Below are 25217 nucleotides of genomic sequence, written 5' to 3' on the forward strand. Positions count from 1 at the left end.
TCTATAAGGTCATTGCCCAGGTTAGGAGTATATTTCCACTTCCTCTTCTCTTCTCTCCTTCCCCACTCCCCCCGCAACTCCCCTCCCTCCCAATCCAGTACCTGGGTAGGAGAAGGGTAAGTAAAGTAGATGGAGGGGAGGGGGCATTCCCTCTAGAAGATTCCAGGTGACATAACCTTGTTTAACCGCCAGTATTTTTTTTCCCCTCTCTCTCCCCTCCTACAGAAATGGAGGCAAACGACCATTTTAACTTTACTGGCCTTCCCCCTGCACCTGCTGCCTCAGGACTGAAACCCTCTCCCTCCTCAGGGGAGGGGCTCTACACTAACGGGTCTCCCATGAACTTCCCCCAGCAAGGGAAAAGTGAGTGTGAGGGCCACATGGCCTGGGAGGGAGTGGGCATCGCTCCTTGAGAGCAGGTTGATGGGATAAGGTTTGGCTCTGGACTAGCTACTTCACAACAACTCTCTTTTATGCCAGGTGGGAAGGGAGGAAGTGAATCCTCAGAACTCCAGCTGCTGGAGAGAAGTCAAACTTCTAAGAACAAGTTCTAGGGATTTATGGAAACAACACTTTTCATTTTAAGGCTGGAAGGGATTAGAAAAACATACTGGCCTTTTCATCTTAGCTTGCTCTTCTGTCAGCCCTGTTCCCTGGCTGCTGCTTCTGATAACCAGGTTGGACCCGTGAGAAAGAGATAAAGGGCCAGCCCTCTGAGAAGCTGTTTTTAGAGGCTGGAGTAGCCCTCCCTTAGGACTGGGGGTGGAGGGGTTGGGTGAAGGTTGGGATGTGTTTGCCTTTTAGTTTGTGCAGCAGAGAAGAGAGCAGATGCTTGAAGTGCTTGTGCCACCTCCTGTCCTTGTGGATAGAAGATAGGGACAGGGAGCGTTATAATTCTTACCTAGTTCCCCAGAGAGAAACATCTATAATTCCAGACGGAAGTGTTGCTGCCAGGATCAGGTCTTTTCCTGGATTTGGCTTATCAGTTGCTCTGTACCATGGCCCTGCCAAGTACCTCTCTAATCTTGCCTTGGTTTCAGGTACTTTATGCTTGGAAGCAGAGTGAGGCACAAATGTTTGCCTCCTTCCTTGCAGCAGAAAAATACTGCCACAGGCTTATACTTAACCACCACTCCCTCCTGTCTTTCACAAGGGGGTTGCAGATAGATAGAAACTCCCTTATTTCGCTGGAGGACTGCTCCCATGTCCCCTGAAGCTTCCTTAGTATCTTGGTTCCTTTTATTTGACTGCCCTCCAATCCAGAGGCTGCCATTGGTGTTGAGAACTGAAGTCTGCATACTGCTCATGCAGAGTGTCCGTCCCCCCCCCCCCCCCCCCCCCCCCCCCGTGTATTACCCTCCAGTGCCTATGGGGAGGGGCCAAGGCCAGCCTTCCGAGCTGGGATCTTTCTGCTGTGGTGACTGCAAATTCTATTCTTAGCCCAGCACAAAGTGCTGGATCTGCATGTGCCAGTGAGGTGGAGGCTGTCTCTTCTGGTGCCACTGTGGGGCAAACAGGCACTGGGGAAGGCGGCGGGGGCTGGGGGGGGCAGAGAGTTCAGTCATGCCACTCCAAGGGAAGAATTCCTCCAGAGAATGAGGGTGGGGAAGAATGCAAGTCACTGTAGGGCGTCTGCGAACAGTTTCATTAAAAAAAAAAAATTTGAAAAGCCCTGAGCATCCAGAGCAGCCGGCTCTCTGCTGGTCGCTCTTGTGGTAGGCTGGGAGAGCTCCCCAGCCCCCTACTCAGCAGCCTCAGCAGCGATTGCTAAGCTTCCACCCAGGAGCATCTGGGTTTGGTGTTCCCTGGAGACCAAAAAACTATAAATACAGTAGAGGGGGAATCCCCCACCCCTTCACCTTCCCTTTTTCTAGTCAGTGCTATTCCTTTAGTAGAATTTATAGTGTTACTTGCATACATAGCTGTAACTGACCCTTTTCCCTCCTTCTCTGCCAGGTTTGAATGGGGATGTGAATGTTAATGGCTTATCTACTGTATCTCACACTACTACTTCAGGGATTTTGAACTCTGCTCCCCACTCCTCCAGCACCTCACACCTCCATCACCCCAACGTGGCCTATGACTGTCTCTGGAACTACTCACAGTACCCACCTGCCAATCCTGGCAGCAACCTCAAGGACCCACCCCTTCTCTCCCAGTTCTCGGGGGGACAATACCCACTCAACGGCATCCTTGGGGGCAGCCGGCAACCTTCATCCCCAAGTCACAACACTAACCTTCGGGCTGGGAGCCAAGAGTTCTGGGCCAACGGTACCCAGAGTCCCATGGGGCTTAACTTCGATTCACAGGAACTATATGATTCCTTTCCTGACCAGAATTTTGAGGTGATGCCCAATGGACCCCCTAGTTTTTTCACCTCCCCACAGACTTCTCCTATGTTGGGATCCAGCATCCAGACCTTTGCACCCTCCCAGGAGGTAGGCAGTGGTATCCATCCTGATGAGGCAGCAGAAAAGGAGCTGACTTCAGTTGTGGCGGAGAATGGCACTGGCTTGGTAGGCAGCCTGGAGCTGGAAGAGGAGCAGCCAGGTATAACTGTGGGTCTGTGAGCTGGGTTGGGAGAGGGAAAATGGGGCTCTGGGGGGCGCAGTGGCTTTTTGAGGTGAGGAAAACTTGTCTTTCCAGCTCTCTGCAGTGGAGGCTGATTTGCATGTTGGTGATTAGCAGAGCCAAGTGGCTGGTGTTTTGTGGCAGCAGCACCAGCTCGAGAGTGGGAGTGCAAATTATTTCAAGCTCATGCAGAGCTGCTGGCCTGGAGAGGGCAGGTGGGCGAGCCCGAAACAGCCCCAACAGACACCCTGCATCAAGAAAGCCTTCTTCTAAGTTATAGGAAGGGGTTGGGGCATCAGCAGGTGGCAAAGAGGCCAATTTGATTTGACTGTGGCAGGGCCAGACTGGCTGCTAAAGTGGGCTGAGCCCTAAGTAGTGATTGGCACGTGCAGGAGGGAAGGAACAGGCAGAGCACACCATTGCTTGTCTACTCACAGTTTCCTTTCTTTTTTGTTGTTGTTAGCATAGGTACATGTGCAGTCCCTCTCACCTTCCCCCTCAGAATAGATAAATGCTTAAGTTTGCTATTGATTCCAAGTATAAAGGTGACCACCCTGTGAAATCACAGGATGTTTTCTCTGTTTAACTGGATGGGGGAAACAGTTGAGAACATGATGGGGTTCTTGTCTCAGACCCCACTCTTCTTTCCCCTCTTTACCTGCTGCAGGATCTTCCTCGCACATCTTTGCATACTCAAAAGTTCTCGGTATGATCGGTACCCAACATAGAACTGGGACCCATAAATGTTGAAAGAATGAACATCCATCCCTCTAGCAAAGATTGCCTACTAATAGCTAACTGAGCCCGTTGACGGCACTGATTTTGACTTTTGCCCTCTCCTGGGATTTCCTAGAACTAAAGATGTGTGGTTACAACGGCTCTGTCCCTTCTGTGGAATCATTACACCAAGAGGTCTCAGTCTTGGTCCCTGATCCCACAGTGAGCTGCTTAGATGATCCTTCACATCTTCCTGATCAACTGGAAGACACTCCAATCCTCAGTGAAGTCTCTCTGGAGCCCTTCAACACTTTGGCACCGGGTAGGCTTGGAGATTAGCTCCCTTCAACGTATCCATGCAGAGGGTAGCCACTTTATACCACCTGGAAGAGATAGTAAGCCAGGGAAAGTATTTGGGAATCTGGGACACTGGGGTCTCTAGATGATCCTGTGGCAGACCACAGTTTCATGCCACAGGCTTGACTGGGCCAACTACACTCTGAGCTGAATTGGTTCATTTCCCAGGTTCTCTCCCAGTGTTCCTTTTGGCCAAGAGCCCTGGATAGGGACTTATTACCACACAGATGGGCTATTTGGGTTCTCACTAACCTGCCATTGAACGATTACCTTTTACCCCACTGAAATATAAGAAAGGCGTATTTTATGATAGATGCTAGAATTTTGTGTTGGTCTGTGGGTAGAAACCATTGCCTTGCCTTTCCCTAATATTAGAAGGAAGCTTCACACTATAGGAACTAAAACTGGATATATTCAGACTAGTATTTCTTAACTCTTGCTTTCTGATTTTTCCACCCCTGAAGAGCCAGTGACTGGAGGACTCTATGGTATAGATGACACGGAGCTGATGGGTGCAGAGGACAAGCTGCCTCTTGAGGACAGCCCTGTGATCTCTGCCCTCGATTGTCCTTCCCTCAATAATGCCACTGCCTTCAGTCTCCTGGCAGATGACAGTCAAACTTCAGCCTCTATATTTGCCAGCCCCACCTCTCCCCCTGTCCTTGGGGAGTCTGTTCTGCAAGGTAAGTGAGGAGAGCTAGGACAGAGAAAGTCCTTGACCTGGGCAAAGGTGAGAGAACAGGCCTTAGGGGTGGGAAATCTGTGAGAACACCTTCCTGGGAGCTGAGGAGGCCATGGAACAGTGTATGGTGGGACTAAAAACGGCACTCTGACTTCTGCCCTGTGCCCAAAAGAACTTGTGGGGTGAGACTTGGAGTTTGTGGGGAACAGGAGGCCAGAGGCCTTTACTGACTCCAGGTGAAAGGTATTTCTTCACACAGTGACAGCAGCAGCAGTTTTGCCCTTTAACCTTCATGAATGGTAGGGGAAGAGAGCCAGAGGCCATTTCTCTTTTTCCAACCCTAGGGGAAAGCCCTTGAAGTAACCTTGTTTAGCTTCGTCCAGGTTTGTCTGAGTAGATTCTCTTGTTTTATATGATCGTTCTTCCTTTAGCCATCCTGTCCCTTTGGATTCTAGATACTAGCTTTGACCTGAATAATGGCAGTGATGCAGAACAGGAAGAGATGGAGACTCAGGCTTCAGACTTCCCACCATCTCTGAGCCAGCCAGCCCCTGACCAGTCATCCACTCTTCAGCTCCGTACAGCAGCCTCGCCAGCGGTCTCACCAACAGCCTCGCCAGCAGTCTCCCTGGCGGTTTCTCCAGGAGCCTCCCCGGAAATCTCTCCAGAAGTCTCTCCAGCAGCCTCCCCAGAAATTTCCCCAGCCATCTCCCCGGCAGCCTTCCCAACAGTCTCTCCAACTTCCTCAGCAGCCCTCCCACCCGTCTCCTCAGAAGTCTCCTTGACGGCCTCCCCAGTGACCTCCCCAAAAGCCTCCCCCGCACCTTCCCCAGCAGCTGTCTTCCCAGCAGCCTCCCCAGCAGATAAGAATGTGAGCAGCTTCCTTGAGACAACTGCTGACCTGGAAGAGATCACTGGAGAAGGAGTCACTCCCTCTGGTAGTGGTGAGTGTCTAGATTCTGTTCCACCCCTAGCTGGTTCCAGGAAAAGTATCTGTCTCATGTGGCATTTAGCCCTTCCTCACTGGCCTGTCGTCTCAGTATTTTGCTTGAACTCTTAACTTGGGTATCCCCCGTTTTCTTCCCCAAGGTGATGTCCTGAGGAGACGTATTGCTACCCCAGAAGAAGTCCGTCTTCCCCTCCAACATGGGTAAATGCTCTAGTTTGCTACATGCATCGACCTTTGACACATTTAATGAATGACTCTAGGAAAAAGGGAAGGGAGCTCCTCTCATCTGAGATGGGGAGAAATGGGCTAGATAAGAATGGGTTAAAGGATAGTTACCTGCAGTGATAATGTTTCTGGGCATGAGATTCTTAGGCTACCTCTCTTCCTCTCTGACGGTTTTCCTCCCCTCACCCATTCTTTCCTCATTTTGTGACCACTCAGTTTTTTCCTCAAGGGGCTACTGCTGTTATCTTTTCCAAATTCAGCTGGTGGGTCTAGGGTTCAGATGTCCAAATGAGTTACCTTGTCCTGTATGCTTAGAGAAGGAATAGCAGTGAATGGGGAGTGTCTTAGTCCCCATGAATTGGGATTTTTTTTTTTTTTTTAATGCACTTTAAGGGCAGGAACAGTATGAGACCAGAATGAACAAGCCAGCACACCAAGGGCTTTATAGGAATAACTGCCTTCCTGACCTTCCCCACCTCCGCCCCTGTAGGCTACTTGTGATCACCAAGTCTGAGTTCTGCTTTAAGTTTTGAGAGAAAGATAAGGCTTAGTCTTAGAATAATCTGTTGCTCAGAACACAGAGTTCCTCACTAAACCCTGGCCTCTCCAGAGTCATTTCATGGAGTCAGCAGTGAGTTTACTCTTCTGCTTGCCTCCCCACCCTCTGTCTCTTCTGCCTTTATTCTCTTAGGTCTTTTATCCTCTTTAGTGGAAACCCAGTAATTTGCCCTGAATGGCATTAGGGAGGGGGTTTCTGGCTGCTCATCTCACTGACTTTGTGAAGGGAGGGGTGGAGGTCTTTCTGGGCTTGTGCAGTTTGGTATGTTGCTTTCCCCTGTGGTGCTGAGGGGCTTGTGGCCCAGGCCTGCCTTCTGGCCAAGCTTGTATCTCAGGAACCTCTGCATCTACATGCAGTTCTAGTGAGACAGGTGCGGGGGGGGCCATCTGCTCACTGGGCTTGGCTTCTGGGTGGCTTGAGTGTGGGTAGGGGTGTGACCTGGCGGCAGGGCCCGTGTGCTTCTCTGGCAGGTGGCGGAGAGAGGTGCGCATCAAGAAGGGCAGCCACCGATGGCAGGGGGAGACCTGGTATTATGGCCCCTGTGGGAAGAGGATGAAACAGTTCCCGGAAGTGATCAAGGTAATGTAGCTTTCGTGGACTTTTTTAGGAAAGCACAGACTCCGTTTTTGGGGCCCAGTGGCAACAAGCTGGCATTGTCTGCTCTGGGGCTTGTTCTGCTTGTGCTATTGCTGTCCAAAGGTGTGGTAGGGCTGTAACTTCACTGATGCCACTCTACCTCCTCCTCATAGTACCTGAGCCGCAATGTGGTACACAACGTCCGCCGTGAGCACTTCAGCTTCAGTCCCCGTATGCCTGTTGGTGATTTCTTTGAAGAGAGAGACACACCAGAGGTGCACACCCAAGGGTTAAATATGCTTTTGTGTCTGAGAAAGGGTTGATGGACAAGCTGCAGCTTCCTCTCATGGGGTTTGGAGATTCTTGGGCATTGAATGGTTCAGAGGGCCTGGTGGCTTGCACAGACTCCCTCCCGTTGTAACAGAGTCTTCCTTATTACCTCAGGGCTTGCAGTGGGTACAGCTCTCAGCAGAGGAGATCCCATCCAGGATTCAGGCAATTACTGGGAAACGGGGCCGACCTCGAAACACTGAGAAGGCCAAGACCAAGGATGTCCCCAAGGTGAAACGGGGCCGAGGTCGGCCACCCAAGGTCAAAATCACTGAGCTGTTGAATAAGACAGACAACCGCCTCCTAAAGAAACTGGAGGCCCAAGGTACGATTGGGGATTCTGCTCACTCTCTGAGGTATCTGAAATGTTAATGAATTGCTAATGCCTGGGTTTCCCAGGAGTGTGACTGACATCTGGAAGAAATGAATCTGAATCACCTTCCCCTCTCTGGAAAGCAGCATCAGGGTCCCAGCACTTTTGTGGTACTTCTTTTACAATAAGTTTCTTTCCTGAGTTACTCTCTTACTAGTGGAGCCTGGGTGGTTCCCAAAAATAGTTATGAGAGGAGAGGGCTTTCATGTCCTTTCTTTCCATCTTTCAGCTTCTTACTTATCTTACTGGTTTTGGCTGTCTCGTACATATACTCTTACCTTACTCATTGCCACCATCATGGAGGTTCAGAATTCACATCTGAATCCAAAAGATAATTGGCACTGTTTTAGTGGGATGGACAGATTGGAAATGTCTAATTTTTCAGTAAATATTGCACTTGCCCTGATATAGTATAAATTTGAAATAATTTGGAGTCATCGGTCTCCTATTCAGAGTTCCAGCTCTGGCAGATTCTGACTGTATGACCTGGAGCAAGTCACTTATATTTTAATAAAAGCCTATAGTGGTTCATCTGCAGGTAATACCTGTCTAACTTAGAGGGTTGCTGTACAGATGTGGTGGTGGTAGTGTTTATATGCCAGAATAGGATAGGTACTGTCATATCAAAAACACCAATTCTGAAACACTATTGTTTGCAGAATCACACTTCAATATTGTCTTCCAAAAGGGAAGAAATTCAGACCTTTTAGTAGAGCAAGACATAAGAGCTGAGCGTAAGCAATAGCTATGTCAGTTTGATACGATTCTGCTGAAGTGTCCATTATCTGGGCCCTTTCTTTCTGGCACATTCTTGCTTAATTGGTGCTTCCCACTCAAGACCACCTGCTTTCCCTGGCAGTTTTTCTGTTTCCTTTCTTTGTTCTAAAATCAATCTGTCAGATAGCCTGGAGGAGAGACAGGCTATAAGGCTACTTTGCTGTTTTGGCCTCTAGAACCCCTTCTAAAGCAGTCTAGTGTTCCAGGGGCTGGTGCTTCTGGGCAGGAGATACCATTGGAGTTCTTTGTGCCACCTCTGTAGCAGGTGCCTCTCCTACATTTTTCCTCCAACAACATTTTATGTATACTTAAAAACAGCCCCACAAACTTCTGGATTCTTCAGGGAGCTGCTTCGGAGGCCAGCTTTGTGACAGGCGTGTGCTGCTCTGGGTGCTGGAGATTGGCCTGCCTGCCTCTTCATTTTCCTTTCTGCCCTCACAGAAACACTGAATGAGGAAGATAAAGCAAAGATGAGTAAAATCAAGAAGAAGATGAAGCAGAAGGTACAACGGGGAGAGTGTCAGACTACTAACCAAGGGCAGGTGAGGGACATCAGAGAGATCACACAGTAGGTTAACTTTTCCTACAGCTGCTCTGTTTTCTTTTCCTTCTCCCACGTCTGCCACTCGCCATTTAGAGAATTGGGCTTATTCAGGAATAATGTGAGCATCTCCAGGGTGAGAGAATTGATCCATTGCCAACCTTTCATCCCATGTCTCACCTCTCTTCCCCAGTACCCTTGTCTGTTTTTGAATGCTAGTCAAAGCAGTGATGCTTTCAGAGTTTGAGGAGAAATGACTTCCCTTATGGTTTACAGGCCAAGAGCAAGAGGAAACAAGAGACCAAGAGCTTAAAGCAGAAGGAAGCCAAGAAGAAATCGAAGGTAGGTGCATGTACCACAAGCATAACTTTGAAGTCACCAAACTGATTTTGCAAGACGTGTGAGTTGGTGTCGTTTTATAGTCATGTTTTTGGGTGTAAGGTGGGGAGGACGGGGACCTGGAAAGGGTGGTGACTTGAATCTTTATGGCACTCTTGATTCCTCTCTCCCTTGGGTGGCTAGGCTGAGAAGGAGAAAGTAAAAACAAAGCAGGAAAAACTGAAGGAAAAAGTCAAGAGGGAGAAGAAGGAGAAGGTAAAAATGAAGGAAAAGGAGGAGGTGGCCAAAGCCAAGCCAGCCTGTAAAGCAGATAAAGCGCTGGCCACACAGAGGCGCTTTGAGGAGCGACAGAGGCAGCAGATGATCTTGGAGGAGATGAAGAAGCCCACAGAGGACATGTGTCTGACTGACCACCAGGTAGTGAGGGGAGAGTAACAGGTCCTGGAGGGGCCATCCATGAAGACACTTCTGTGAAAGGAAGAGCCTCCTAGATATCCAGACTGTTGCCTTCCCATATGTTTGACAGAATACCCTACCTCTTTTTCTCTCTACAGCCCCTGCCTGACTTCTCACGCATCCCTGGTCTGATCCTGCCTAGTGGGGCCTTCTCAGACTGCTTGACCATTGTGGAGTTCCTGCACAGCTTCGGCAAGGTGCTGGGCTTTGACCCTGCCAAAGATGTACCTAGCCTGGGGGTCCTGCAGGAGGGACTCCTGTGTCAAGGCGACAGCTTGGGCGAGGTGCAAGATCTGCTGGTGCGGCTCCTGAAAGCTGCGCTCTATGATCCTGGCTTGCCTTCCTACTGTCAGGTGAGGTCCTTTCCTGGGCAGGTTCAGAGGGCCTGGAATCCGTGCTTTTCTCAGTTTTGCTTTCTGTTTAAGTTAAACACATGAAAGCCCCTTCCCAAAGTGATCAGGACAAGTGAAGGGAGATATGCAAATGGTCCCCAATTTACAGTGGTTTGACTTATGATTTTTCGACTTTACAGTGGTTCAGAAGTGTTACGCATTCAGTGGAAACTGTACTTCACATTTTGATTTTGATCTTTTCCTGGGCTAGAGAAACACAGTACGATACTCTCATGATGCTGGGCAGCGGCAGCAAGGCACACCTCCCAGTCAGCCATGTGTTCACTGATACACTTACAACCATTTTATACCTATGCAGCATTCTATTTCTCACTTTCAGTACAGTATTCATTAGATTACACGAGATAGTCAACATTTTATTATAAAATGGCTTTGCGTTAGATGATTTTGCCCAACTCTAGGCTAATTTAAATGTTCTGCGCATGTTTAAGGTAGGGTTGGCTAAGCTATCATGTTCTGTAGATTAGGTGTATTAAATGCATTTTTTTTTTTTTTCTTTTGGTACGTGGGCCTCTCACTGTTGTGGCCTCTCCCATTGTGGAGCACAGGCTCCAGACGCGCAGGCTCAGCGGCCATGGCTCACGGGCCCAGCCGCTCCGCGGCATGTGGGATCTTCCCGGACCAGGGCACGAACCCGTGTCCCCTGCATCGGCAGGCAGACTCTCAACCACTGCGCCACCAGGGAAGCCCTAAATGCATTTTCAACTTAACAATATTTTCAATTTACGATAGGTTTATTGGGACATTACCTCATCATAAGTTGAGGAAGATCTATATACTACATGCTAGCCCTTCTGGTAATTTATTGCATCTTCTCCTAGGTTACTTCTACTCACTGCTTTAAGGTTTTAGGTCCTGACTCTTGTCATTCTCTCCAGGGACAAGTGGAGGAAGATCTGTAGTTTCTTCCTGTTTCTGTTTTCCATATATTTTTTTCTCTTCTATTTCTTTTTCTTTCTGACCTCCCTCTGCTTACTTTGTTCATTTTCCTTTAATTTGCTCCTTTTCTTTTGCACCTGTCCTTTTCCTTCTCTCATCTGTCCTATCAACTTTCATTCTTTTCTTCTTTTCCTATCTTAACCCCGTAGTTCTATTGTATTTTCCTGCTCCAGATTCACCCAACTTGAGTTGTTCCTCTGTCTCTCTTAACTCCTATCATGCTCTCCTCCAAACAGTCCTTAAAGATCTTGGGGGAGAAGGTGTCCGAGATCCCACTAACAAGAGACAATGTGTCTGAGATCCTGCGCTGCTTCCTCATGGCGTATGGAGTGGAGCCAGCCCTCTGCGACAGCCTGCGCACCCAGCCTTTTCAAGCCCAGCCGCCCCAGCAGAAGGCTGCTGTCCTGGCCTTCCTTGTGCATGAGCTCAATGGCTCCACCCTCATCATCAAGTGAGGGGCAGGGGTGGGGATGGTTATTGTGTGCCTTGGTCAGAATGGGATGGGGGAGGGGGTTAGCCATTTAGAAATCCTTGGCGATGTGTGTCCACTGCCATGCTCTGGACATGCTGGTGTGACTTAGGACTGAATCTAATTTTCTTCCCTGGGAGAATCCAAGCCTTCCGCTGCCGTTCATCCAATCTAGGCTCTAGGATGAAACTCCCTTTACCCTTGAGCCTCCCTTCTTTTGTGTATGTGCTGCCACTTCTCCCTCAAAATCCCATTCCCTGTTCCCCTGCAGTGAGATTGACAAGACTCTGGAGAGTATGTCCAGCTACAGGAAAAACAAGTGGATTGTTGAAGGCCGGCTCCGGAGGTATGGACAGGACAGAGGAGAGAAGGGGGAAAGAGTGAAGCGTAGCCAGGACTTTTGCTTGGAACTCAGTGTCCTCAGCCCCTCCTCTGGGGTTGGGACCTTACCCCAGGGCCTGGGATTGCTTAGATTCACGGTGTTCCTTTTGTGGTGGTATCATGTTCCTCACCACGGTTTCCCTTAATCTGTCTACGTCAAGATTGAAAACTGCTTTGGCCAAGCGAACTGGGCGACCTGAGGTAGAGCTGCAGGGGCCGGAGGAAGGCCTGGGGCGGAGGCGCAGTTCTCGGATCATGGAGGAGACCAGTGGCATGGAAGAGGAAGAAGAGGAGGAGACTACAGCTGCTGTCCATGGCCGTAGGGGTCGAAGAGATGGAGAGGTACTAGCCCAGACCAAGGAAAGTGGGAGTTGGAAAACAGATTATTTCTTTTTCTTGAATCTGATGATTCCCTTTCTCTTGGTGTCTACTTGTTTCTTCTCCAGGTTGATGTCATAGCATCTAGCATCCCAGAGCTAGAGCGCCAGATAGAAAAACTCAGCAAGGTATTGTGCTTCTAACCTCCCAGGAGCTGGAGATAGGGGCTGGGTGAGAATTGATTCCTTATGAGTAGGGCCCAGATGGTATCAATTTTATAGGGAAGCTGAGAGCCATTGCCCTTCTCCCATATACTGGATGAAGTCACCACTGGGACTGAAGCTGGACTTCCAGTCCCTGGAAGTGTGTTTTTCATTCATCTTCCTTTTCCACTGCCTACCCAGCGTCAGCTCTTCTTTCGCAAAAAGCTGCTTCACTCATCCCAGATGCTTCGGGCAGTCTCCTTGGGTCAGGACCGCTACAGACGCAACTACTGGGTGTTGCCCTATTTGACTGGTATCTTTGTGGAAGGAACAGAGGGGAGCTTAGGTAGGTGTGTTGTAGGACCCTGAATTGAGTCCTATCTAACAAAAGTTAAACGATTCCTTTTCCTCTACCTAGTTGTCTTGGGCTTCTTTCATTGTATGAGAATCAGTATAGCACAGTGTGGTTAAGAGCACAGGCTCTGGAGTAGGACTGCCTACCTACCTGCTCTGCCACTTACCAGCTGTATGCTTTAGTTTTTTCATTTGTAAAATGGAGTTAATAATAGAATGTATACGTCATAGGGCTATTGAGAGGATTAAAATGAGTTAATGCTCTTAGAATAATGCTTAACTTATAGCTGGTTCTCAATAAATGTTAGCTTATGATTATGCTGATGATGATTACTTGGGAGCATAGTGTTTCTTTTCCAGATACTGTGCTCATTGGCATATAAGCTTTTCCCAGTGCAGTCTCCAAAAGGGGGGTATGAAGTCCAAGAGAAAAAGAAAGTATATGTCCTGTGTTTGTACACCCTCTTTCTTTCCCCTTATATCTGTGTATGTGTTATGCTCTTCATTTTTCTTTACAGTTCCTGAGGATGTGATAAAGCAGGAAACTGACTCCTTAAAAGTGGCAACCCATTCAACACCCAGCCCAGCCTCCTTCTCTCTGAAGAGGGAGTTAGCTGGCTCCAGCACCTCTGCCAGTTCTCCTGCCCGGGCCCGAGGCCGACCTCGGAAAACTAAGCCTGGGTCTGTGCAACCTAGGCACTTGAAATCTCCTGTCAAGAGTCAAGGTTCAGAACAGCTGCAGGTCCAGCTTCAGCCCGAGACTCAGCCCCATCCTCAGCTTCAGGCTCATGCCCAGCCCCAGCCCCAGCTTCAGTCCCATCCTCACTCCCATAATGGGTTCCTAGAGCCAGAGGGCTCCCCTTTGTCTCTGGGTCAGAGCCAACACGACCTCAGCCAGTCAGCCTTCCTGTCTTGGCTGAGCCAGACTCAGAGCCATGGCTCCCTGCTCAGTAGCTCAGTCCTCACACCTGATAGCAGCCCCGGAAAACTGGACCCAATGCCATCACGGCCCCCGGAGGAGCCAGAACCTGACGAGAGAGAAGCCAGCCCCGATTCTCAAGCTCCCTGGTTTAACTTCTCAGCCCAGATGCCCTGCAGTGCTGCCCCTACACCACCCCCTGCAGTTTCTGAGGACCAGCCCACTCCTTCCCCTCAGCTACCTGCCTCCTCCAAGCCAGTAAGTAGCCAGAATTAGTGGTATGCACTTATCTTCATCTTGCCACAGGCCCTGTTGCCTGGCTGTGGGCTGTTGCTTAAGTTGGGGGGAAGGGATGGGGCCACTGGGGTCCTGTCAACATGAAAACACCCTCATCACCTTATGTTTCGTCATTCACAGGTGAGTAGACCCAGTGCTGCCAACCCCTATTCTCCAGTGCAGCTCTCTTCCACCCCCTTGCTGGGCGTGGCTCCTAAAAGGCGAGGAGGAGACCCTAGAGAAACACCACAGAGCCCCACAGGGATGGGACAGCCAAAACGGAGAGGGAGACCTCCCAGTAAGTTCTTCAAACAGATGGAGCAGCGTTACCTAACCCAGCTGACAGCCCAGCCCGTCCCCCCTGGTGAGTGACTTTGGGGTGGAATGGGGTGAGATATAGGTAGGAGTGGCATCAGATGTGGACCATGTGATTCACAGCTGGTTCCCACTCCCCACCCCACACACATAAACTGTCTTCACAGAGATGCGCTCGGGCTGGTGGTGGATCCGAGATCCTGAGACATTGGATGCCATGCTCAAGGCCCTGCACCCCCGAGGCATCCGAGAGAAGGCACTTCACAAACACCTAAACAAGCACAGGGACTTCTTACAGGAAGTCTGCCTACGGCCCTCAACTGGTAAGGTAGATGCGTAACCAGCCTGAGCTGCAGAGCCCAGGTAAACGTTGAGCTGCTGCTGTGGACAACGAAATAGCCTGATGGGCTTTTCCCTCTGCCTTCTGTCTTCTCAGACCCTATCTTTGAGCCTAGTCAGCTACTTGCCTTTCAAGAAGGGATCATGAGCTGGTCCCCCAAAGAGAAGACATATGAGACAGACTTGGCCGTGCTTCAGTGGGTAGAGGAGCTGGAACAGCGGGTTATCCTGTCTGATCTGCAGATTCGGGTACACTTGGGCTGGCACTGGGTAGGGGGTTGTTGACGAGAGGGTGTTAATCTCCTGTACCCTGTTAGGGAAAACTTGGGGTTCCCACTTCACAAGTGACCTCCCATGACCCTAAATGGTTCACATCATTTTCTATGCTTAATGTTCTTTCTTTATAATGAGTTTTATTCCTCTCTCCCACCTGCAGGGCTGGACACGTCCCAGCCCAGACTCTACTCGTGAAGACTTGGCCTACTGTGAGCATCTACCTGACTCCCAGGAGGATATCACCTGGCGGGGTCGAGGCAAGGAAGGACTGGCACCCCAGCGTAAAACTACCAACCCCCTGGACCTGGCAGTGATGCGACTTGCTGCCCTGGAGCAGAATGTGGAGCGGCGGTACCTGCGGGAGCCCCTATGGCCAGCTCATGAGGTTGTGCTGGAGAAGGCCCTGATCGGCACGCCCAGTAGTGCCCCACAGTGTGCCACTACAGAGATGTGAGTGGCTCCCCCCTTCTTGGTCTTGCGGAGAAGGGATAAATTTAATGGACCCTGCTCCTCATCCCCAGATCACCACTTTCTCCCTCCAGATCATATGAGATCACCCCTCGCATTAGAGCCTGGCGCCAAACGCTAGAGCGGTGCTGGAGCGCGGCCCAGGTCTGCTTGTGCCTGGGCCAGCTGGAGAGGTCCATTGCCTGGGAGAAGTCTGTCAACAAAGTGGTAAGAGGCCTGGAGAGCCTGGGGGAGCTGACAAGATGGCCAGCTGGCGTGGGTGGGGTCAGTGGCAGGCAGAGGCTTGAGGGCTCACTCTGCCTCCTCACAACCTTGGTCCAGACCTGTCTAGTCTGCCGGAAGGGTGACAACGATGAGTTTCTTCTACTTTGTGATGGGTGTGACCGTGGCTGCCATATTTACTGCCTTCGGCCCAAGATGGAGGCTGTCCCAGAAGGAGACTGGTTCTGTGCTGTCTGTTTGGCCCAGGTAAGGCTTCTGCTCCCTCTCATTCCACTCCCAAGCAAAAGTCAGAGATTTTCTTTCTCATCCCATTTACCACCAGTCCTACAAATATCATTCTTACCGTGCCTCAGTCTCTCCTGGGAAAAGGCTCCAGACTAAGTGCTAGGAGACCTGAGTTCTGATCCTTCTTTGGACAAGTCACTTAAATTCTATAACCTTACTTGTTTTTACTTTCCTTATAAAATGGGAATGATTATACTTTCCCTTTCACCTGCCGTATTGGGTTATGTGAATAAATTCACATGCTGGCTCATGCATGAAAGTATTGTGAAGCCTCAGTCACACTTAGACAAGTTGGGATTGTAATAAAGTGAAGGGCAAGCAGAGTACATCTCCAGCTGTTGCTGATCTTACCTTTTTCTTATCTTCAGCAGGTAGAGGGAGAATTGACTCAGAGGCCAGGTTTCCCAAAACGAGGCCAGAAGCGGAAAAGTAGTTATGTGCTGAACTTCCCAGAGGGTGATAGCTGCCGGCGCCGGCTGCTGTCGAGGGGCCGAGAAAGCCCGGCAGTGCCTCGGTGCTCAGAAGGAGGACAGTCCCCCTCAAAGCGGCGGCGGCTCTCCATGCGGAACCACCACAGTGATCTCACGTTTTGCGAGTGAGTTGAGTGAATTCTGGGGACAACTGGCTCTATCTTTGCCACGGTAAAGGGCTGGGAGGGGTCAGTGTGTTTGCTTCCTGAGAGTGCAGTCATCACTGTCTTTCTTAATAGGATTATCTTGATGGAGATGGAGTCCCATGATGCAGCCTGGCCTTTCCTGGAGCCTGTGAACCCACGATTGGTGAGTGGGTACCGGCGCATCATCAAAAACCCTATGGATTTTTCCACCATGCGGGAGCGGCTGCTCCGGGGAGGGTAAGTAGACTTCAGTAACTGTCCCGGCTCTTCTGTTACAGCCGTAACTTGTACCCAGCTCACAGGTCTGTCTCCACCCCTGCCCAGGTACACCAGCTCAGAGGAGTTTGCGGCTGATGCACTTCTGGTCTTTGACAACTGCCAGACATTCAATGAGGATGACTCTGAAGTGGGCAAGGCTGGGCACATCATGCGTCGCTTCTTCGAGAGCCGCTGGGAGGAGTTTTATCAGGGAAAACAGGCCAATCTGTGAGGCAAGGGAGGTGGGGAGTCACCTTGTGGCATTGCTCTCTGCCCTCCAAACAGACAGACCCTGCCATTCTCACCTGCTGATGCTGCCCTGGGTCCAGACTTGAGTCAGAGGTAGAACCCTGATTTTTGACCCTACCTTTGGCAGCGCCCTACATCTTCTTATCCCTACACCCCTTTCTTCCTTTCCTCCTCTTGTTCCTCACATAAGAGGGGCAGAGATGAGGTCCTTCTGGACTGAAAGCCAAAAAAAAAAAAAAAGAAAAAATAATTTTTCCTTTCTGTTTTATTTCCTAATTAAAAAAGAGGAGGAGGATGAAAGAAGCCCCTACTTCCTCCTCCCAGCTTTCTCACCTTCCCTGTTCGTGCCCCAGCATTCTGGGGCTATTTAACAATAGCAATAGTTCTAGTGAATGTGTGAAACCAAGAAACACTCTGTACTGTGTGTGGACCCGCAGTGACGGCCAGTAAAGTGGACTTAACTCCCAAGTGTGTCGAGCCGGACACCGGGCCCTGAACATGCTGCTTCCATGTTCAGTCCCTCCCCTGCTTTTCACTTTCTCTCTCTCAATCCCTCCCCCCCCGCCCCCTTTTCAGATTTTCTCTCATCCAATAATGTAAAACTGTTGTGTACGGGTTCCTCCATCCTTTTCCCCCAAATCTTTTTTCCCTTCAAAGGAAAAAGAAGTTCAGAGGTCCCTGTCTTTCTCTCTGTCCTCATCTTCCTGCCAATAGCTAGTCCCTCTATAATGTTGGATACTCCTCAAATGCTGAGTTTCTAGCCTTTTCTGAAACTTAGCAAACTGGGGAGACGGCAGGGAGGCACCCTGAACCCTGGGCCTTCCAGCCTCCTTCCCCACCTCTTACCCAAACCTCCTTCTTGGGAACTCCTCAGGGACAACTACTGCTGAGTTTGGGCACACCCCCAAGATGGAGGCCAGGTAGCAATCGACTGGCCTGAGAGAGAGAGAGGTGTGTGTGTGTGTGAGAGAGTGAGTGAGTGAGAGGATGCTGTGATTGTGCCCCTGTTTTGTTTGGTGGCATCCATTCAGTTTTTCCCCCAAGTATCTGTTTCCCATTGTTTCCAACCATTGAAACACCTTTCCCATTGTTTCACACCATCACTTTGTCTTTGGGAAACCACAGGAACAGTTTTTCTGGGTACAAGGCTGTGTCTCTCCCCTCTCTCCCAGTCATTTCTGTTCCAGCCTCTTCAAACTGTGCAATCTTTCAGCAGGAACTCCCTCTCCTTTCAGTAGCTCTGAGTCTTAAGCTTTTGCAGGGAGAGGAGTAGAACTGGATCTCTTCCTAATCCCATGAGCTTCTGTGGGTTTAGTAGTGCTTTCCTTCCCTTATCTACTTCATATCCTGGGACCCCTTCCCCAGTAGCAGAGACCCCAGAACACAGGAGAGTAGGGAGGAGAGGTTCTGGGTCCACCACTGCCCTACATGTGACTGTGCCCAAGTTAAGCCCCAACCTGTGAGAGGAAAGCTGCTAACTCCCAGCTATAGCCATGGGCCCCTGGCCCCTGCTTTCCTGCTCAGCAGAGCCCCTCCCATCAGAGATTACGGGTACTTGCACTGGGGAGGTGGCTGCTGGCTGGCCCAAGCAGAGCGCTGAGGCATCCAAGAAGTGTTCCATTGGTGGGAGAGGGGTGCCAGGTGAGGGGAGCATTCCTTGTGCTTCTGGCAGCACTGAATAGCCACTGAAGGGGGTGAGGGGGCAGTACAGGTCCCGGGGCAGCCCCTTTCTTATTCCTTCATGCCCCTTCTCCCCCATAGCCTATTTCTAAAGTCGCCTTTTCTGTCAGATAAACCTCAGAACTTTTAATTTTATTTGAGATTTTTTTTTTTTGCTTTTAAATAAGAGGTGGATTGAAGAATATTTGAATTGACTTTATATTATGCATAAATATTTATATTTTATCTAAATAACTGCGCTGTAACAAACTTTGTGTTAGTCAGACATTTGGAACTGTTGTAGTTGGGGGCTCTTCTTTTCCCCACGGCAGTCTTACCCTGCTATAAAATGTTCCAGATTAATTCTACTGTTGGAGGTTAGGTGGACGGGGGAGTGAAATCTTGATTGTTCCTGTTCTGTGTTCCTCTCCCAGCTCCATCTCTTTCCCTAGGGACCAGGCACTCTTAAGGTGGGGTGGGTGGAGTCCTAGCCTCAATTTGAAGTGAGGGTTGATGGGGGGCGGGGGGAGGGCATGACCAAAGGGGCCGTTTCTCACTTTTCTTTCCTCATCTTCACTGCCCCTTGAGCTGGGTGGATTTTCTCTTTTTGACAAATAAGAGTATTTGGTAGGGAAGGCAAGTTAAAAAAGTAAATCAAACCCACCCCTACCCCTTTGTTTCCCCTCCCCTATCAGTCTGGTAACAGGAAGAAACCACACCATCAACACCAACAAATTTCCACGTTCCTTTTACAACAAAAGGGACTTGACTTTTTATATAACCAAATGTGGTGTTTTAGTGACTTTTTGATAATGTACAGTTTTTTGTGAATTTAAATTTATTTCTTTCTATATTTTTAGGACCAATCTCATTTTTAATAAGGTAAAAAAAGGAAAAAAAAGTCTAGAGAAAAAAACTCCTGTTTTTGCCATGTGATGTTCCACAAGTGCAGCTGTAGAAAAGTGCTTGTCAGTTGAATAAAAACCACATTTGATAGAGATTCAAAAGAGTCTGTATTTATCTTCCTTCAACATAGGTTTTCATACTTGCCTAAAGGTGAAGGCTGGGTGTTAGGGTGAGTACGACTGGTTTGATGTAGGAGACCACAGGCCGGGGAGAAATATGCCTCTAAACTTCAAAGTTTATCTCTGAACCTCCAAGCTTGGCCCTTCCTGTGCAAGAGGCATCCAAGGCAGAATTTGTGCTTATGTGGGTGGAACAGGTGCTCCTGGCTGAGGTGCTACAACAAAGGATTCAAGTGTCCCTAGTTCCTGCCTTGTGAGACATGGCCTTGGCTTCCTAAGCTGCCACCTATGTTCCCATCATAGCAAATATATGTGCTCATCACCACCTTCCCAGCTTCCAATCATGGATAAGACACCACGAAGTAGACTTCTGTGTTTTATTTCAAAAGTTGAAATAAGACAAAGTTCTACCCAATTGTAGGGAAGGACCAAGTGAATACCAAGAGTCAGAAGAATGGGTAGCATTGGCACAGACGTGGCAAGAGTATAAAACTGGAAACTTCTGGATAAAGAAAAAATGTGTTTTGAGTATAAATTAAACTTATTTCCTGTCCAAGGTGATAAGTGCATGCTAGAGAGCACTTGCCACCCGAAAAAAAATGTGTGTGTTGGGGGATGTGGACACCAGTAATGGGGCAAGAACTTTTCTTTACTCAGGCTAGGAAAGCTTATCACACCCCAGGCTGGAAGTTTTGTTTTGGTGACCCTCTAAACTAACTGGAATAGGTGGAGAAGGAGCATCTCTGCTTTCAGCCCTATAAAAATCCCAGATGCCCTCTCTGGTGCATGTTTACTTCTCAGCTCATGGCAGCCACTGGCAAACTCTTATCCTCTCAAGTTCTGAGCTCTGCTCCCATGTTGGTGTTCCTGGGGGTGGCTCCCAAGCATTAATTAATATTCTAAGCACTCATTACTCAGCCTATCCTCCTGGCATACCACAGCAAGACCTAACTGAAGAGTTCACACTATTCTAGGGTGATAAAGGAGGTCAAAATCTCAAAGAAGACATTCCAGAAACAAATAACCAAGAGATTTTGCAATTGATCACGAGACCTTTGTAGCCCCCATCTTCCTAACCCTCATGAAGGCAAGGACAGAGTAAAGGAAGGAAAGAAGTGAACCAGGTGCCCCTGTTGAATTGTGAAACTGTGAGGTAGGTCTTTAACAAAGACAAGGAAGTTCTGGGACACACCTGGAGAATGAAGATTCATTCAAAACAGACGTGGACATGCCAGGGAGAAGGAGCAGTGGTAACTGGGGTGAGAGGGCACCTAGCTTTCTCATTACTACAGTCATGTGGGGACCACCCCTAGGGAGATGCAGCAGAATTCAGCAAAGACGAGCAGGGTGATAGAGCTCTCAGGCCCATCTCAGCTGTTGGAGGAAGACCCTCCTACGAAAGGAAGGAGTAAAAGCTGAGTAAATGAGGGATCTGCTAACGCTGGGAAAGACCTAAAATGCAGGTAGCATAGAAATGTAGTAGTTGGTTTAAGAGGGACTCAGGAAGGACCAGTGTGACAAGGCCCAAGGTTTAAGACCTAGCCCTTACAGACTAGCTTTCATAATACCCACCCTCTTCTCTGAATGAAGCTGGTCTAGCAGAGCCTGAGGACAAGTTTAGATCTGATCACTGACCCAAGTTTATTGCCCTAAGAGAACGTGCATAAGAGAACAGCAACGATTTTTTTTTTTCCCCTAGAAGATGATTCTGTGGGGATCCCTGCAACATTCCATTCCAGCAAGGCCTCTCACCTCACCTTTGTGGAGCAAAGTAACAACCCACATGTAGGTCCCCAAACGGTAGACACTGAAGCATCAGGGAATAAGCAATGCAGGCAGGCACGACGGGGCTGAATGAGCTCACTGATCAGTAAGTTAGGAAAGAAGACGAACTGGGCTGAGGTGGCCCAATCCAGGGATGGTCAGTAGAGCAGCACAGTCCTCACACCGAGTGCAAGTCATGTCCCCCTACTACCCCCATCTATTACTGACAAGGGCTATTTATTACCTCTTCAGAGTCACCAGGCTTCCTAGTCTAGACAACTCTTCAAATCCTTTGGTTAAAAACACACTTTAAAAATAACATCTCTCCGCATCATCATTCCCACATCTTCCCTAACCTCGACCCACACCCTCCTCCAAAAACTCTAATCAGCCTCGGGGCTGAGTATCATCTCAGAGCGAGAGAGGAGCAGTAATAACACCGCATGAGATGGGATGGGCAGGCTCTGAGGCTAGTAAAGGATTGTATCATCTGAGAAAGGGATCTAGTATGTTCTATTTGACTGAAAAGAGAAAAATACAAAGTACTAAAATATTTTAAGAATGTTATAAGCATCTGTAATGAGTGGGGGTGAGATATGAAGTACAGAGAGAGTTATGACCTGGCTCCATGAATACAGGATTCAGAAAACACTAGCATAGTGTTTAAAGAGCCCAGCCCTAGGCTGTGAGCTTGAAGGCTCCCCCTACAATTCCTCTGCCACCACTGCCACCAATGGGGCTATTTCATGGGAGAAAAAGTATCCCTCATTCCTTGTCTCCTTTTTCCAATCACTCACCCATGTTATGAACTGTTAGAAATGAACTAACAATTAGGCAAAAAGTATCATGAGTGTAACCCAAAAAGGCCCAAACAAAATTCCACGATGCCATTAACCATTACAAAAATAACTTCAGGCTCTCCGTCACTTCCCATGCCCAAACCTTCCCAAACCAGAAACACCCATTAATAAAATCCATTAAGCAGATTCACATGAGAACACACAAAAGGTAACTTCAGAATTTTAAAACAAAACAAAGCAAAATTACAGCCATTTAAACATTTAAATACAGAGAAAGTAGACAGAACCAGGAATTCTGGGAGGCAGAGGAGGGCAGCAGTGACATCAACAGTTTGTACACATGAAAGGCCCTCATTTCACTAAGCCTCCTAGCAAAGCAAGGCTCCCCTAAACTATTAATTAAATGAACAGGATTCTAGATTTTTCTCCTTTTCTTCAAGGCCACTGACAAGAAACATATGGTGTATTTTCCTTGACTAAGGAGTAGAGACTCAGAAACAAGAGATACCTGCCCAGGCAAAACCTTCTATAAAGTTACTCGGTTTGGGGCTGTTTTACATCAGATAAACCCTTCCTGAGGTTGGAAGTACCCGTGAGAAAATGAATAGTGGCAATTTTATCCTTTATACTTCACATCCTACCTATTGTCCCCTACCCCTACTCCCTTAACCCCAGGATGTACAAAAGGACACTCTGTGGGGAGGGAGCATTAGGACTCTCAACTCTGGGATGGGTGGAGGGGAGGGAAAGCTAGGTCCAAGCTCTAGGTACAACAACTGATAATACAGCTTCTTCCCGCCCAGCAGCATCTCCTTCCTCTCCCTACAGCCAGCCTACTGAACACCTGTTTCTCCATTCTCCATCATTTGGCTGTCCGTCTGATTGGTGGAAAGGCACCTGACCTTGAAGTGAAGGGGAGCAGAACTCTCCTTTCAGTGCAGAAGGGAGTGACTGGGAAGAGACAGGTGCAGGATCTTATTTCCTAGAAGATGGACAAAGGCTTCCTCCTATCTGTCTCCGTGTGCACAGTCAGGTCTTGCAGAAGGTGATGGAGTTGAAGAGCAAATTATAGCCTTTTTTTGAAGGACTCCTGACCTTGTAAATAGTGAGATGGGGTTTATGGCCCTTTTCTATCCCAGCTCCCTGCTGTCCTTCCACAAGCAGGAAGATTATTTCTGATGTCCTGATTGCCTGGAAAAGGGGCCCAAACACACTAGGGCAGGTTGCTCTGGACAGTTACAAAGAGCTTTGTCCTTTCTCGCCCCTTCACGGCACACACACACAGAACAGTCCCCACCTCTATCCCTCTGGATGTGTGTGTGCACATGGCACAAGCCTTTCAAGGACAGCTCTTGCTGTACACAGATGTGCCAAAGGTCAAAGCCTGGGGAAAATTCAAGAACCTCAGTTCTGTCCCTCTCAACTAGCTGCCTGAGTGTCAAAAGGCACCGTGTGTCCAGGCTGGGGATGGGAATTTACCAAGTCCTCTGGTACAGGAGGCAGGGATGACACTGTCTACATCAAGGTTTCCTAACTTTGGTACTACTGACATTTTGAGCCAGACAATTCTCTGCTGGGGGAGTTGGGGCTCTGCTGTGCCCTGCAGGGTGTTTAGCAGAATCCCTGGTCTCCAGCCACTAGCTGCCAGTAGCACACAGCCCCACCCCCAGGCGCGACAACCAAAAATGTCTCCAGAGATTGCCAAACGGCCTCTAGGCGACAAAACCACCTCTTTGAGAATCGCTGGTCTAGAGGTAAAGCAGCTGATTGTCCGTGGTGGGGAAGAAACCTAAATGGATTCAGCAAGGTCACAAATGCAAAGGCCCTGAGCACAGCAACGATGTGAGATAGGGAAGAGAGGGGACCTGAGACCCAGGGCAGAAAAGATCCTCTAGGAAGCAGAAAAGCAGGTATTCCTGAAAAGCTGTAACAGGGGAAGACATTTTCTCAGAGGGTGTGGTGTTGGCCTCGGCAGTGAGAAGAGTTAGTCAGAAGTCAGTAGGTCCACTCCTCTGGAACTCGCCAGGGAAAACCTAGTCTTCATCCGAATTTGGATCAAGGATGGCTTCCTAAGGCTGTGGGATTGTCTCCTTAGTGAGCCTAGGTCACATCTCTGCTTCCGGAGGGCAAAGTCTAGTCTTTCCTCCTAGGATGTGGCAGGTCAGAGGGAGGAAAAGCCACTTCCACTGCCTGCTTAGTGTTCTACCTTGTTCCTTGCCCAGCCCCCCAAAATTCCATATGAAATTTCATTCAAAAAAGAAATTCACAAAACTAAAAACTTAAAGAGGCAAAGTAGGCAGGTTCTGCTGTATGGAAAAGAGAAAAAGAACACTCTGGATGAAAGAAAGAAGGCATAAAATGTATGTGAAGAAGAGATGGGATGTGTGATCTAAGAGCTTTATAAAACAAAACTTTAAAAGTCTGCATGTTTTCTTACACCCCCACCAAAAAGTCCATAACTAAACTCAGTAAGTAGGTAGGGCCCGCAGTAGGACTCCATCCGTGTCCTAGCACCACACCTTTTTCTTTTAAGAAAATAATTTGTTTAAAAAGCCTTCCCAAATAAGTCCAACACATCAAAAACTGTTTTTCATAAAGATGAGAACAAGCTCCAGGCACCGTGTCTCTTTGGGGTAGGGAAAGAGTATATTGCAGTTTAAAACAAAACATAAAACTTTCTTCACAAAATAAAAGAAGTCTTTTTGGTCTCCTCGACTGTAGCACACACAAAAAGTGACAGTTCCTCCAGGCTCCACCAGGAGTGGAGGAAGAGCAGAGGGCAGGAGTGCAGAGACTTCTTTTTCCAGGCCCAGGCCTGTGAAAACCGATGACCAAGTGTTAGTCCTCAGCTGGGCCCATAGAGGGGCTGTATTCCTGGTCAGCCCTCTGGAGTCTGGAGCATCAGCATCTCCAAGAATTCATTTATATACTCAACAAAGATGGGGAGGGAAATCCTAAAGGAGGCATAAGCCAGAGAGGGTAGGGAAGGGGAATGACAAACATGAGAGTCTGATTTCAGGCTGCTCAGCCCACCCCGCCCCTCAGTATGTGATTCTTACCACTGTTACTTGTTGAACTGGAAAGAATAGACCCCATGGTCTGAGGGAGCATCCACCGTCACTTGATTTTGCTGGCTGCCGCTCTCCTGTACCACAGCCAAGGCAGGAGAGTCACCTTGTGCATCCTTTCCTCACCTCCCACTGAAGCAGCCTAGCTA

General features: G+C 48.8%; 2 protein-coding genes across 11 annotated transcripts in view; one reads left to right on the forward strand and one right to left on the reverse strand.

The window, feature by feature from the left end:
* The window catches only part of BAZ2A (bromodomain adjacent to zinc finger domain 2A), a 34205-nt gene extending 14787 nt beyond the window's left edge, over positions 1-19418 (forward strand). For 3 of the 7 annotated variants that reach the window (XM_060165829.1, XM_060165828.1, XM_060165830.1), the window contains 28 exons: positions 226-363; positions 1957-2550; positions 3425-3610; positions 4110-4328; positions 4783-5271; positions 5417-5477; positions 6531-6639; positions 6810-6911; positions 7081-7291; positions 8558-8658; positions 8934-8999; positions 9180-9413; positions 9551-9805; positions 11041-11255; positions 11545-11619; positions 11816-11996; positions 12101-12160; positions 12377-12521; positions 13048-13706; positions 13866-14088; positions 14207-14362; positions 14476-14627; positions 14815-15104; positions 15197-15329; positions 15444-15590; positions 15998-16224; positions 16339-16482; positions 16570-19418. In XM_060165829.1, the coding sequence (XP_060021812.1) occupies positions 228-363; positions 1957-2550; positions 3425-3610; positions 4110-4328; positions 4783-5271; positions 5417-5477; positions 6531-6639; positions 6810-6911; positions 7081-7291; positions 8558-8658; positions 8934-8999; positions 9180-9413; positions 9551-9805; positions 11041-11255; positions 11545-11619; positions 11816-11996; positions 12101-12160; positions 12377-12521; positions 13048-13706; positions 13866-14088; positions 14207-14362; positions 14476-14627; positions 14815-15104; positions 15197-15329; positions 15444-15590; positions 15998-16224; positions 16339-16482; positions 16570-16735 (5736 nt within the window). In that variant the 5' untranslated portion in view covers positions 226-227 and the 3' untranslated portion in view covers positions 16736-19418. Of the gene's footprint in view, positions 1-225; positions 364-1956; positions 2551-2646; positions 2787-3424; positions 3611-4109; positions 4329-4782; positions 5272-5416; positions 5478-6530; positions 6640-6809; positions 6912-7080; positions 7292-8557; positions 8659-8933; positions 9000-9179; positions 9414-9550; positions 9806-11040; positions 11256-11544; positions 11620-11815; positions 11997-12100; positions 12161-12376; positions 12522-13047; positions 13707-13865; positions 14089-14206; positions 14363-14475; positions 14628-14814; positions 15105-15196; positions 15330-15443; positions 15591-15997; positions 16225-16338; positions 16483-16569 lie in introns of those variants that run through there. The other 4 variants (XM_060165831.1, XM_060165832.1, XM_060165834.1 and 1 more) reach the window with 4 other exon arrangements.
* Positions 2399-25217, reverse strand: part of RBMS2 (RNA binding motif single stranded interacting protein 2) — a 79415-nt gene continuing 56596 nt past the window's right edge. For 2 of the 4 annotated variants that reach the window (XM_060165835.1, XM_060165837.1), the window contains 2 exons: positions 25060-25145; positions 24564-24954 (listed from right to left, as the gene is read on the reverse strand). In XM_060165835.1, the coding sequence (XP_060021818.1) occupies positions 25065-25145 (81 nt within the window). In that variant the 3' untranslated portion in view covers positions 24564-24954; positions 25060-25064. Of the gene's footprint in view, positions 2532-3006; positions 3672-15980; positions 16730-24563; positions 24955-25059; positions 25146-25217 lie in introns of those variants that run through there. The other 2 variants (XR_009543441.1, XM_060165836.1) reach the window with 2 other exon arrangements.

Source organism: Lagenorhynchus albirostris, chromosome 11, assembly GCF_949774975.1.
Source record: "Lagenorhynchus albirostris chromosome 11, mLagAlb1.1, whole genome shotgun sequence".
Classification (NCBI taxonomy): Eukaryota; Metazoa; Chordata; class Mammalia; order Artiodactyla; family Delphinidae; genus Lagenorhynchus; species Lagenorhynchus albirostris.